The following is a 15,182-nucleotide window of genomic DNA, read 5'->3' as shown; positions in this document are numbered from 1 at the left end:
ACATGTAAATGACACAAAACACAAATCAAGGTGTGTTTTGGATGAGGTAACAGCATTGTAATTTGACTTAAAGCTTACAAGAGTTAATTTTGCATAACATAGAAACTGTATAATATAAATATAAACTCTATAATATTGCACGCATATTTTAGGAATCAGCTAAGGATTTTATTTGTTTTATTTGACTATTTTTGAGCCACATTAAGAAAGGCCAGAGCAGAAATCCAAACAGCAACTCTTTACATGCACACTGTCTCCTTCACAAAATGATTTCAACAATAAGAAATGATTTTTCAGTACTCACAATCGAAATGACAGAGAATTAACAAAATTACAGATTAAATTGAAAAGATTACAGAAGATGAAATAGGCTACACCATTGCAATACTTAGTAAATATTGACCCGTATACTCCCTGTAGCAGTTGTGAAATAGCTCGACCACATGTACAGTAAACAGATATTTCAGTTACTGTAACTTTATAGGGGGATTTTATTTCTGGTGGCCCAGGTGAAGCAGACCCCCATCACGACCATGAGGAGGGCGAGGACAGCCACACACACGATCACTCCCACCAGGGGGCGAGTGTAGTCTCCTTCTTCTTGTGATACTGAAAACCACAATCAGTATTTACTATGAGACAGTTTCACACTTTTATTGCTGAAGTTGCACAAACAGACCTTTATTCCCTGTTGGAGCGTTATCTGAAAAAATACAAATAAAAACTTTCAGAAACTGCATATGGTTTATCTTTATTTCCCTTCAATAGATTTTATTCCAGAAAGTGCTTAACCTCTTGAGACCCTGCGTCCTCATACGAGGACATCACATTTTTGTCTCTTAGCACCACGATACTCAATTTTTTAAAAACTCTGACCTGCCACACTGAGGGACACTGCCCGCAACATCATGTGGTGATATCACAACATTACACCAATTTCAGTGAAAGAAAAATGGTGGGAATATCAACAAAAATCTTCTACAGAAGCTCCCAACAGAAAAAAACAGCAAGGCAAAGTTTACATCCAAATGTTATGAATGAAACCAATGTATTTATGTACAATAATGTCTCTGTCTTCATATGGCATTAAAATTTGACCCATTTTAATAATCATAGCAGACTAGAGCATTGCTAAATGTCATGTCCTCGTTAGAGGACATCAGGACTATGTAATGTTATTGATTGTGCACAGTGGTGTTAGATAAACTTGGGAATATTTACATGAGTTTACTAGTGTTATAGTCAAGATCACACTAATCGAGACCAAGACCAGTCTGAGACCACAGAGTCCCAAGACTAGGACGAGAGCAAGAACTCTGAGGGTCGAGACAGAGAAAAGGCCGAGGCTTTTAAATTCTGAAACCGAGATAAGACCAAGACCACGCATCATCAAGACTGAGACAAGACCGAGTCCAAATATGCCCGTCCGAGACAAGACCGACACCATAAAACAAGTAATGTCGAGGCTGGCCTAAAGACTACAACACTAGAATTTACAGTTGCAAATAGTTCATTTAAGTGGTATATTTGCTTAAGTAAAGTTTTACTATATTTAAAAAGTTTATAGGTGTAAACAGGCATGTCAGAAGGTGAAGAAAACGATTTTTTAACCAATGTTGTCTTTTTTTGTCATACTCGAAGATTGACCCATTGTCCTTGGAGAAATTTAAAAAAATGCACACCAGCCAAAAGCTCGGGTCTCAAGAGGTTAAAAGAACTTCAATATTGATTTAATTGATAGTAATAAAATGCTTCTGTTGTGTTTTAAAAGCATTATCAATTGCAATCTGTCTAACTCTGTGCTGCTTTCAGTGGTCTGTGCAATTTCAAGTAGTTGGTGACATCACAAAAGACTGCCCTGGTTACAGATCGGTCTTTCTGATAACAAACACTAGCTGTAGGGGGCGGAGTTTGAAGTGCAGAGACCTGTTTGACTGATCCCACTGTTCCTCATACCTCCAGACCGTGCCCCTCCTTTCCCCTCACTTTTGTCTTTTTTAGTCCTCCAAATACTGGCCAGTTTGTAGCTCTATTTGAAATGTAGATGTGACCAGTTTAGGTGTTTAGTTCCTCTTTAAAAGGCTCATGTTGGGCTATTTAACATTAAGTCAACTTGGAGCATAATAAATAGAGTGATATCTTTATCCACACTACTTTGTAAAGAAAAATATTGATTGAGTTTTGTGAATATTTTGCTAATGTGAGGTCCATCCATGCAGGTAATCCTTCTAAAGAGTTTGATGAAGATACAATTATTGACAATGTGAGCAGTATTTTTCTGGACAAGGTGGGAAAAGATAAAATAACAAAATTGTTTAAAAAAATGTAGAAACAAAACATGCACTGACTGTGAGGTTTTGTGAGGACATGATGATTGTGACTGAGGCTGAGTTTTTCTCTCAAACTGAAAGCGCTCTGTTCAGCAGGTTGTTATACTGTACACTCACCAGCCGCAGTGCCCACGATAATGGCAGGAGACGTGATAGTAGTACTGTACGGCTCTGTGGCTTCTCTCCTCCTCCTGTTTGGTGCACCTCCACCTGCACCTCCACCTGCACCTGTACTAGCACCTCCACCGGCACCTGCACCTCCACCTGCACCTGTACTGGTACCGGCACCTGTACAGTTCTGTTCAGAGAGAGACAGATTCAATCAAATACAACATACTGTAATACAAACTATGCTATTTACACAGACAGACACATGTCCTTTGGCATTTTTCCCCCTTTTTTCCTCACACACAGCCATATTTATTTTGCCACAGACTGGGGACCAGACTCATCTTTGAAAAGTATTGGAGAGTGGTGAAAAGTAACAGTGGTGAAAAGTAACAAAGAAAAAGTAGTAAAGTGCTGTACTTTAGTATAAATGTTAGGTATCTATATTTTACTTAAGGGCATACTTTTTACTTTTACTTTACTACATTTGAGAGCAGGTATGTACACTTTCTACTCCACTAATGAAAATTAAAAGTATTTTTTATCATTTTTAATTTGAGACCTGCTGAAAAGAGAAGTTCATTTGAACAAATTTGTAGTTTGAGCAAACAAAAAATATTCAATTTTTTCTGTTGAACAAAATTCAGCACAAATCTGTATCAAAATTACAACATTTGAAGCTTTATAAGACCTCAAAATATACGTGAAATACTTTTATTTTTACTCTTTAAGTACATTTGTAACCCTCACGCTCACCTCGGGGTCATATTGACCCAAATAATTTTTTTTTTCCTTCCCGCTCTCCTGGGGCGGGTCAATCAGAACCAAAAATGTATTTTCAAATAAATTCTCACCAGAGAACATTTTTACATTTTTGGGTCTGATTGACCCGCCCCAAGAGAGAGGGAAGGAAAAAAAATCTTTGGGTCAATGTGACCCCGAGGAGAGGGCGAGGGTTTTAAACATGTACTTTAATACTTTTAGTTAAGTAGATTTTTTAATGCACTACTTTTACTTTACAAAATTGAACACTTCTTCCATCACTGATTCTAGACCCCAGTCTCTGTCAAATACAGATTATTTCATATTTAAAACAGAGGCCGGCCAAATAGTTGTATCAGATACTGGCTGTGAAAGCATAAATGACACAGTCCGTATATTAAAGTGAGCTGTTGGACTCACCGGGAGCTTGCTGGGAACACTCGTCTTTCTGGCACAGGCCGGTGAAGCAGTGCAGGAAAAACGTGGACACTGCTCGACCCTGATGCTCCACAAAACGAAACGCCTGAAACATGAACCGCGCCTTGTCTGAGACGCCATTTTCCCCCAATTTTGTGTAAGCCTCCACGTCACAGCTAGAGAAAAAGAAGAATGGAGGATCTGTATATAAAAGGTACACTGTGTAACTTTTCGGGGGAGTATCTGCAGCCTGCTTATCTCCACGTGGACCCCGACCAATACTTACTTTATAACTTCTGACCCTGCAATGCAATCCGATCCAATTGAGTTTGAAACTTTCTCCCTTTCTAACTTTCTAAATATTATCATGTGCATGTGGAATTATGTCTGTAAATATCAACTCTTTAGCATTCATCACCAATGATGTCAAAATGAAGAAGCATTAATCACCAAAATGTAGTTATTTTAAATCCAGTTATAGGATGAGCAACTGACAAACCGCTAATAGAATAAAAATAGAAAAAATAGCAATATATACTTACATTACATAATAATATATATGATGTATTATGTAATATGTATATTACATACAACACACAGATTTCCAACACACATTAATGTAGACAATCATAAATGCTGACCTAACCCTAACAGATGGATTGTGCTGCTTTTTTTGTGTTAAATCAATAATAGTATTGTTTTATTAATGATTAATAAAACTGTTACTTTCTAACAGGAGTTAGAAATTAGTTAGAGCACATAAGGGGCTCCAGTACCTGTCTAAATCTAAAGTACAGGAAAATGAGCAGTTAAAACAAGAGCTGGCCAACTCCAATGAAGTCATGGGAAAGGTGAACGAAAAAGATTTGGAGTTGCAAAAACTCAACAATATTCTTCTGGAGAAGGACAAACAACTTCAAAAAGAAGTTAGCGCACATAAGAGGCTCCATGACCTGCATACTTGCAACTAAAACAAGAGCTTGCCATCCCCAATGAAGTCACAGAAAAGTCTAATAAAAAAGACTTGGAGTTGCAAAAACTTACTGCTACTCTCCAGAAGAAAAGCACCTACAAGTCCGAGAGAACACAATTAAGCAGATCCGCTACCTGTATAATGCTAAAGTACAGGAGCATGTGCAACTAAGGCAAGAGTTTGCCAACTCCAAAAGAGTCAGGGAAAAGATGAACGAAAAAGACCTGGAGCTGAAAGAGCACAAAGCTAACCTCCTGAAAAAAGAGAAAGTGCTGGAAAACCAAGTTAGTACGTACAAAGAAATAAGATATCTGTACATCAAGACAGTGGCAGACACTGTCCAGCTCAAACAAGAGCTGGTCAACACCAGGAAAGCCAAAGAGAAGTTGAAAGAAAAACTTATAGAACCTACAGTGGAGACTCAGACCATTTGTAATGATGTTGGTAGAGATCAAACCATCAAGGAAAATGAAAAACTGTCCAGGAAGGTGCAGGAGCTGACTTCTGAACCCTTTTCAACACGAGAGGAGCTGCATTTCCTGAAGCTTCATCGTGAACGTGAAAGAGCACAAAGATTCAGCCGCCCAAAAGGAGCGGCCGTAGTGGAGCAGCAGAGGAGGGGGTCCAGGCGTCAACAGCGCTAAAGCACCTCCAAACATGACCCTTTACATGCATTAATAAAAATAATGACTAAAAAATATTTTAAATGCATGCTTTGGCCTTTATTTAGTACTTCTCTATGTGAAAAGAAATTAGTTTTTTGATGCCTAGATATGAAAATAGTAGATTTTAGTCACAATCTTCTTATTGTGTTCTCCTTTAACCCAGTTTGGTCTTAGTATAAGTTTTAATTTTGCTCAACTTATTGAATCACTGAGTTTGCGATACAACTTATAGTTATCAAATATCTTTATCTCATATCATGCGGCTCTTCTTAAATGTATCAGACTACAAATTGCTTTCAGGTTTACTCTATGTGCGGCTGCATGATAGTTTGGTGGTCATACATGTCATTAAAGGTTCTGTATTACGCAACATTGTCTTGAATTGTGAGCTTTACGTCACGACTCTTTAAGTTTGATCTTTTTATATGCACGTAACAAAACCATCCACAGTGTCCTCGAGCCACACACACAGACTTACCCCACAAAAAGGTTATATCCAGCTGTAGCTTCGGTGTATGGCTCCATTGTAGCGATGCACCACCAGAGCAGCACATTAAAACTTAAGCAGGTCAAATGCATTTTAACATTTTAGTGTCACGATTTATACAGTAAATATACAGCAGTGTAAGGCATCCAAACCTGTCTGTTAGACTCGTAGCACTGATTTCAGCATAGATGTTTGTTTTTAGGGGAAGTCCTGTCTCCGGAATTATAAGGGATTCATTGTAAAACTCATTCTGTAACAACAAGAAAGAAACTGTCATTTTTGTATTGTTCAAAGAGGCGTTATGTAAGTTTAGTGGTGGCGTGGTGAAATTAAAACTAGAATTAACAGTGTCTACTAAACAAAAGGTAAAAGATAGCTGTTTTTTTTTTTGTGTAATACAGTATATACTAGCCTACATTACATTCAAGGCAACACAATAGAGGATTGATATCATTTTATCTGAAAAGTTTCCTCAACTTTCTAACTGAGCAGTGGCCCTGGGGCAGATCTGTGGGCAGCACAGCAGACAAAATGTGTTTTTTTGCTTTTTATTGCTTCATTTTTGTCCGTGGAGCTTTTGTTTTTACGCCACAATAATTATTTAGTCCACACACAGATTCGAAACATCTTATTTAAATGGACAGTCCAGGATTTTGGACACAGGACCTCATTTCCTAGTGAGCCAGAGTGTTGGAGATGTGTGGGGACATTTTTTAAAATATTCCATCCAGTCCTTGTATTTGCAGAGGTCGCTGGTGCTAGGCTAGTGCATGTCAATGGCCATAGTTAGCCTGCCACGAAAAACAGTTTTACCCACTCCACAAAACACCCGAAGTAAATCTGTTATTACACCAGCCTATTGATGTAAATGTCTGTGTTGACAGTATAATGTTTCAAATAAAACTAACCTCGCATTGCATGAATCATTGCATGTTGAGGGACTATTTTCTCATATATCAGTCCGCCACTGTCAAGCTTTCTATCAAGAGGTACAACTTGCTGCTGCTCAGACATAAATCCTGCAAATGCAAGGTTAGTTTTATTTCTAAAATTATCTATCAACACAGACTTGTTAATGTGTGTTCTGAAATGTAAAAGTGTTTTGCAAGTGTTGGCAACCGTATTTTACAGAAGAAAGATGCTGCATAACCTCTAATCCACTGTGACAAGCAGGTGACTGGCCATCCACCGGGAAAAATTACATATTGCACCTTTAAATTCTTGGTGCATTTTAACAGAACGGAAGTGAAAGTCCAGTGTGGTCTTACACTGTAAAGCTTGAACTTCAGAGAGGTGATGAAGCTGCCATTGTTTCCATTCACGGCCACCTGCGCTCCACCTCTGGAAAACACCTACTGTTACATTTCAAATACTACGTGAACAAAGTACACACAAGAGCTACTGCAGAAATTATTCAACCTAAAGAGATTACGAAATATGAATAATGTAAGATGGTTTAAAAGCATGTCTATAATTTTGATTACACAAATAAACAGTAATAAAAGCTAAAGTTGGATATAGCATTCACAGTACTATTGTCACAAAAAGTATGACTAATATAAGGAATATACAAAAATACATTAAAGAGCCATATCACGCTATTTTCTGATCTACTTTATAATGTTGGTTCCTCATCAAAAACATACCCGGAGTTGTGTTTTGTTTCATTTAAACATCTTAAACACATAAACCCTGCATATTTAGGCTGAATTCTTCTGTCAAACTGAAAACACTCAGTGATACAGCAAGTGCTTTGCTGTGTTTTTAAACTTCATACATCTTCACTAGAATCATTTGATTAATTTAAGATGTGGAATCGCCAATCTTTACTGAACTAAATGCAGGCCTGTTGACAGAAATTTGGGAGCCTGGGCAAGAAGACCCACATGAGCCCCTCTCTAAAATACACTAGCAGTCAAGAGTTTTAGAACACCCTCATCTTTATAGTTATTTTATTTATCTATTTAATAGGGACAGTGCATATTAATGAACATCTACAACACTGCAGATTAAATATGACAGATTATAGCAAGAATGCTAATTTCCATCTGTAGTCCCTAGGCAGGTAACACCACAAAGTTAACAGAAAAAACAAAAACAAGAGACAGATATACACTAAAAGTGTCCACAAGTCTGGTTTTCCTTTAGCCACTGTTTCAAGTAGGACTTACAAGTGGCAAGTGTTGGAGTCTCTCTTATCGATAGTGGCAGACTGTTCAAAAATTTAGTGCCTCTGACTGAGAGCACACATTGCCCGAATGTGGTGCGTCTGTGTGAGACCTCACAGTGCCCCCGGGCTGTGGCCCTAGTCCCCATCCCACTGACAGTCTGTACTTTAATCAAATCCTGTAACGGAGGATTTATTGCAATTGAAGTTGTGCAAGTCCAATGAAGAGCTTGAAATGGTACAAAGGTAAGAACTGAACAGCCCGAGGTTAAAAAAAAAAAAAAAAGATAAAAGATACAAAACACAAGTCCAAGCTCTGCCAAAACTACCTCAGAAAAAAAGAACAAGATGGTAAAGCTTGAAAACATGAAGTGTCCAGCAGCACAGTCTCCACATTTAAACCCCATCGAGCTGGTTTGGGATGAACTGGACAGAAGAGTGAAAGCCAAGCAACCTACAAGTGCCACACATTTATGGAACTTCTGCAACAGACTTGGGAAGAACTTTCTGAAGAATATTTGATTTCTATTGTTAAAAAAACAAGCCATGAATGTTCACCTGTTATATCTGCCAAAGGTGGAAACTAGTGTGAATCAAAAGTTTAGAATACATTTTGGTCAACGGTTAATAGCAAAAAACTGGAAAAGGTGTGTTGTTCTAAAATTTTTGACTGGTAGTGTAAATTCATAGGAAGAGGGTCCAATTCTGGGCGCCTAAAACCCTGAGGCCTGAGACAACAGAACACTTTATCACCCCCTCACTTCATAACATCACAAAGTGGAACAGAGTATTTTGAGCTTTGCAGATGCAGACAGACTAATAAAGAGTTACTCCAGGTATGTTTTTGAGGAGATAACAACATTCTAACCTGGCTTAAAGCTCACAAGAGTCAATTTTGTGTAATATAGGACCTTTAAGCAAATAATAAAAACACAAATTAATAGCTAAAAACACAACCAGAATTCACTTTTATGTAGTGTAATTACAGCCTATACTCACACATTTAGCTGATTGTTGTTCATGACGTATTGCAGAGGGTAGGTGCAGGAGAACATGTAGGTGACCATGGGCCTGTAGGTGATCAGACTTGTGGTGGAGTCAAAGGTCACCACCATGCCCGAGATCGTCACAGTCTGAACATTTGAGAAATCTGAAAAGTCTCCAGTCCCCACTTCATTGATAATCTGGGAAAATCACAAAGCCGTAATTACTTCTGGAAGGAATTATTAGATTAGGAAATACTAGATTTTTTTATTTTTTTTTACTGTCAAACTCTAGATAGATCTGGTTTACGGTTGGTGCGCTAACTTTTCTGCTACTCTCTGTGGACCTTTTATTGTTTTGATTGGTCTGTATGGTATTAATGGATCTATTTCCATGGAGACAAGCAAGTAAAGCTATCAGGCTAAGTTACAGGTCAGATCGGCGGAGCGGGCACCACGCATTTATTTATTTTTGAGCAATTCAAAACACCACAACAAGATTTGAAAGACTAATTCCATACTGTGAAACATTCCAGGCTTCATCAGAAAAGCTTCACAGTGCACCTCAGTCAGTTAAATACTTTATGCCAAAAGATAACGTTGAACCAATCTCACATAAAACTAAAATAAATAAAAAAAATAGGCCTATAAGGTTCAACATGTAGATTTTGTGTTATTTTGGTATTGGTTTTAAATAAGAAATATCAATTGGCCTCCATCTGAGATCATTACATCCAGTTACTACTTTGCGGTGGCAGCACAAGGTTTTGAGATATTCTGAAAACTTAAGAACGCAAAATGGATCTGAACAGCACATTTTCAGGAGCTTGTGATGAATACGAGCGTTCATGATCCTGTTTCGGTGTTTGATTTTAAATAAAAAGGTGAAAATCTGATGCCTGTAACGTTATGTGCAAGGGACTTGTTTAACATCAAACATCAGATCTCCTGTTGTAGTTCCAGCTAAATCAGTTCTTTCAGGTCAGATTGTGTTAAAACAACGCTCAAATTAAAGTCTAATAAAGCCTCAGACAGAGCAGTGCTTACGGCTACCATCACCTAGGTTAGTGTTTCCTTTTTTTCTGGGGACCCATATTTTAAAAATCACACACCTTCATGTCCCAAGTCAATAGACCTTATTCCTAAATCACAAACTAAAGGTGAATTTGACCATTATTGAACATTAATGAGGATGTTTTATTGCTGACTGAGTGATCATGTCTCTCTGAACAATTAGTATTACTGAAGTTTTAAACAATGAAAAACAGTAATTGAAGCAGCAATGAAAGGATCCATAAGTCACCTATTTGGACATTAAATGTAGCCCATTTCTTTTTCTTTTCAACATTCAATTGAACCAGCAATACTGGGACAAAATAGTCAATCAAATAAGTACAAAAAGATTAGAAATTACACAAAACATGTCTTAACATTTGAACATTTCTAATGAGATAGGTGGGCCTGTCTGTGTTTTTGTAGCAGCAGATCAGGTGCAGTATTCAGTCTGTTTCTGTGCTTTGTTTTCATTTTTGCGAGCACAGAATTCACACATATATGTAGTAGTGAAAGGAATAAGCAAAGAAATACTGGCCCCACTGAGGACAGGATATTCTGACGAAATGCTGATCCAGAGGTTAAGCTGAGTTAAGGTTAAATTAAGAGGATGAGGTCACAGATCCATGTACCCATTGTATATTGCACATCAACATGCAGATCGTGACAAGGTGCCCCAAAAACCTAGTCTTTGGGAACCAATGACCTAGAGTGACCAGATGTCCCTATTTACCCAAGACAGTCCCAGTTTTGATCCCTGCGTCCCCTGTCCCAGTGGATTTATAGAAAAAAAGGTACTTGTCCCAGGCGTTCTCATTTCTGACCAGTTTGATCTAAACCAGGTCTAAATCAGGATAAAACTAAGACTAAACCCGGACCATATCAGGTCTAAACCAGGACTATCCCAATTTTTGACTAATCAGATCCACACCAACAGTATAGTGGAGCATAAATTGTGATTTGTTGAGCCAAAATACACAAAAAACACATTTGCACATGACAATAAAGCAAAAAAAATAAATAAAAAATGCAGCAACTATGACTGACACGAGAATCCACAATGTTACACGCTCTTTTCACTCTTCGATTTATACCAACCATCCCAACCCGGGTGTGTCCCAGTTTAGAATTTTGAAAATCTAGTCACCCTACCATCACATCAAGTATCAGTATAATATCATACTATTACAAATACTACAAATACCTCTATTTTGTTGCCACAGGCCAAGACAGACTGTTCATCGATGGAGAACCTGTATCTTATCACGGGGGGCTGTACACTGAAGTCTGTGGTCCCTCGGCACTCGGCTCTGCTCTGGTTGTTCAGGATCAGCAGAGACTCGTTGTAGTTGGCAAAGTAGAGAGGACAAAGTAAGATACTCAGATCCAGAAACTGAGTCCCACAGGTCACCGTGATGTCTGTGTCCTCTGGAAAATCAAATCAAAAACATACAAAAGAACTTGAACAACTGAAATATTAAAGGACTATTTTCTGATCTAGGTTATAATCTTGTTTTTTGTTTCTTGTTTCCATGGAGTAGTGTTTTGTTTCATTCACACAGGTCTCAAGTTTGAGTAATATGACCTTTATGTATAATTTTTCCAGCAACACTTGTATTTGTAATTGACTACATTATTAGCGAATTGACCGTACTTTTACTTGAGTACAAATTTGGCGATAAACATGTACTTATACTGTACCTGGGGGTCTGTTGTTCGGAGAATTCTCACATTCCGGAGGCACCGAATCAACTCGAGTTATCACGATGAGTAAAACTTGACAGATGAAGACGAGAGACTTCATAGTTCCCTTGAACCTGTGAAGAAAGAAAGTCAGAATATACTGAATTTAGGTCAATGTTGTTGTCTAAAAGAAGAATTTAATAAGAGAGAAACCTCACCAGGGAGTTGCCATTTTGGGTAAAGTGAGGACACAGCCTCTGGGTTTTTATACAGCGCTGGAGACAGGAGGGGCAGGACACATGGTACTTCTGTGTAACTAGAGATACTCTTACACTGTACTGTACTGAGATACTGTTGTGTGGATATATGTGATGGTGTTTTTAACTTGAAATACTGTTGTGTAGTTATGTGATTAGGGCTGGGTATCATTAAGAAGTTGTCGATACGATACATACCTCGATACATAGGCCACGACACAATACATATCTCAATACAGTGCACTTTCGGTTCGATATGATATATTTCAAAACTATTCGATATGGTTCGAGAAAAAATAAAGGCTAAATTGTGTCTGTGATACTAAAAGTCTTTGTTAAACCACTTCTTGTGCAAAGTTCATTTGAAACACAAACATTTTAATCATCAAAACAGTGAAAATGTCAAATGTGTCGCATAGACAAGTTTCTTTCCACTAAACAAGCAGCAAAACTGTAGCACTGCAACAAAATAATTTAGTAAAATATACCAAAAACTATGCTTGGCGATATCGATGCAGCAGTCCCCAATATCGATACTGGATCATCACATTAAACAATATGATATATCGATATCACAATTTTTCTTCCAGTGGTATCTGGGTAAATCAGTGACTTCCCCTGCAGACGCTGAACTAAAGAAACACCTACAGGGCGAAGGTCTATGCAGTTCAAGTCAATGTGGGGATGAGTTTGAGTTTGACAGTTGTTTTAGCCAATCTTATTTCATCGAACTATGGGTGGGGTCATATCACGACATCTTCCGGGCCTTCGCGAATACCTGTAATAGCAAATATGAGCAAGACCGCAGCAACGAAAAATGCACTGGACTCCTCCATTTGGACACCTGAGGGGCGTCTGGAAGAAGGAGAAGAAAGAGAAAGACCCGTGAACCGGAGCTTGGAGCCCGCGGCCGGGGCCGGAGTTCAGAGTCCGCGGAGGCTTGGACACGTTGCATCTCACGGGGTCAGAAAATAAAGAAAAAAGTGTAAAGAAAAGTAAAGCCAGTGAGCAACAGACTACGATAATGGCGTTAAAATAATTGTCTGCAATAATGAATTAATTAGTTCATGTAAAATAAAGCTTTAACATGCCCAGCCCTAGTTTTTAACTAGTTTCTCGTGTGTGATGTGTTTTTAACTTGAGAGACTTACACAAGAACGCTTGCAGGTAAAAACGTCAAAATATTTTAGCGGAAGTGCCTTTCATTTAGACGGTGACAACGTTTTGGGGGCTTAAAAATGCAAAAATCTGCAGAGTGGAAAAGTTGAATACGCTCCGCCGTAGCGTTTCCGTCTACACTGCCCAAGATGCAAAACTCTGGTGAGATCTGCTTACGTCGTGTACGTGTTTACGTCACATACATTACCACCTAGTGTCACCACCACCACCGCCTGGCATGCATACCCAATCGAATTCCACACACTTTTGCGTCACTGTATGCACTCAGATTTCCTCCCGAAAACACTTGTCTAAATGCGGAATAAAAAGTGAAGACGCGATGCCACTTTTGAGTCTTCTGTTCAGACCGTCTTCATATAAACGTAGCCCTATACATGATGATGTATTTAACTAGAGATACTGTATGTGATGTGTTTTTAACTAGAGATACTGGTGTCTGTATTGTGTGTTTTAACTAGAGATACTGTTGTGTGTCTGTATGTGATGTGTTTTTAACTAGAGATACTGTTGTGTGTCTGTATGTGATGTGTTTTTAACTAGAGATACTGTTGTGTGTCTGTATGTGATGTGTTTTTAACTAGAGATACTGTTGTGTGTCTGTATGTGATGTGTTTTAACTAGAGATACTGTTGTGTGTCTGTATGTGATGTGTTTTAACTAGAGATACTGTGTGTGTCTGTATGTGATGTGTTTTAACTAGAGTACTGTTGTGTGTCTGTATGTGTGTGTTTTAACTAGAGATACTGTTGTGTGTCTGTATGTGATGTGTTTTAACTAGAGATACTGTTGTGTGTCTGTATGTGATGTGTTTTTAACTAGAGATACTGTTGTGTGTCTGTATGTGATGTGTTTTTAACTAGAGATACTGTTGTGTGTCTGTATGTGATGTGTTTTTAACTAGAGATACTGTTGTGTGTCTGTATGCCATGGTGTTTTTGTGCTGCAGCTCGTCTTTTAACTGGCACTAACGCAAGAGCACATCACCCAAATGATTAAATCTTTCCACTTGCTCCTGGTTTCTTTTCTCATTTAAAAATGAGTTCATGTGTTTTTAAATGTCTTCACAGCCAGTATCTGTCCAACCTACTGCAGCGCTACACTTTCTAGTTGAGTGATCAAACTTGTGGTCCTTGAAACAAAGAGAAAAACAGAGGCTGGTTCAAAACTCCCTCTGCACTCCATCCAGGCACTTTCAGATTTAAAAGTGGACCTATTATGCTAAATCAACTTTTCAGAGCTTCTAACCACGCTATTGTTGTTTCCCCTCGCCATTTACTCACGCAAAGTTGTATTTAGAATGATTTTTAGTCAATCTTTAACTATTTTTTGCCGATCAATTTCCATTTTCAACAGCAGTGGCACCAAACACTACTAGTTTAATCTCCGTCTCCATCTGAATACACCTTCGATGCATATCTGCAGATTAGGCTAGCATCACACGTCCCTTTGTTGTGATGACATTTACTTTTGTTGTTTTTAAACGGGTCATTATTTTACATTGTCTTGGTGCTCACAAAGTTATACTCAACAATAACAATAACCCCCTCACGTCAGGTCAGACACCTTCACATGATACTTGATCACTGTCTCATTCAGATCCCACATTAACAACATCACCTGATCCTGCTACGTTCATCTGAGTAACACCTCGTCTCCACCCATCCTGCACTCTGAACAACAAGTATGACTAATGGAGCTCAGTCCCAAACAAAACATATAAGCTTCAACTTGTAGATTTGATGTTATTTTTTGAGAAGAACTGGATTAAATTCCACACTCCTCAAAACACTCCAAACCTGGTTTACTCACTTTGTACAAATCTCAGATGCATAAATCATTTACTGCTCATATCACCCCAGACCCGTATCAGCTCTATAGACGCATCAAGAATCTCGGACTTCCGGTCATTGCTCAATGCATACTGGGAAGGATTTTCCGAAAAAGTGAGCATCAAACCACCATGTTTGTTTTCCCAATGGGATGCATCTATTGACAAAGCAAATCTTTTCAAATATTTAGAGCCATATCGCTTTTGTTTCTGGTTCTGATATTGTCATATTTTAGTTTTGGGATTCGGACATTGTTAATTGTGTGGTTGTTGGATCCTAACAGCGGAAA

The 15,182-nt window shown here is 38.3% G+C and overlaps 1 protein-coding gene across 1 annotated transcript; it reads right to left on the bottom strand.

The window, feature by feature from the left end:
- Positions 1-478: 478 nt before the first annotated feature.
- On the bottom strand, positions 479-11,860 carry LOC129410151 (zona pellucida-like domain-containing protein 1). The gene is made up of 11 exons (XM_055157608.1): positions 11,847-11,860; positions 11,647-11,762; positions 11,150-11,373; positions 8,909-9,093; positions 7,011-7,083; positions 5,895-5,992; positions 5,734-5,814; positions 3,621-3,793; positions 2,498-2,605; positions 680-703; positions 479-609 (listed from the first exon to the last, which is right to left on the bottom strand). Exons 1-11 carry the CDS (start codon positions 11,858-11,860, stop codon positions 479-481), a joined length of 1,227 nt encoding a protein of 408 aa, XP_055013583.1.
- Between the last annotated feature and the right edge of the window lie 3,322 nt (positions 11,861-15,182).

The sequence above is a fragment of the Boleophthalmus pectinirostris genome, unplaced genomic scaffold, assembly GCF_026225935.1.
Source record: "Boleophthalmus pectinirostris isolate CB_2022bp ecotype Guang Dong unplaced genomic scaffold, ASM2622593v1 HiC_scaffold_21, whole genome shotgun sequence".
Taxonomy (NCBI): Eukaryota; Metazoa; Chordata; class Actinopteri; order Gobiiformes; family Gobiidae; genus Boleophthalmus; species Boleophthalmus pectinirostris.
The sequence above is the reverse complement of the archived record's forward strand: the minus strand, read 5'-3'. Positions and strand labels throughout refer to the sequence as shown.

Excerpts from the sequence above, each read along its gene's own strand:
- LOC129410151 (XM_055157608.1), bottom strand. Across the intron at positions 11,374-11,646 it reads TCCGAACAACAGACCCCCAG|AGGACACAGACATCACGGTG; the intron begins GTACAGTATAAG and ends TTGATTTTCCAG. Across the intron at positions 5,815-5,894 it reads GCTACGAGTCTAACAGACAG|TTTTAATGTGCTGCTCTGGT; the intron begins GTTTGGATGCCT and ends GACCTGCTTAAG.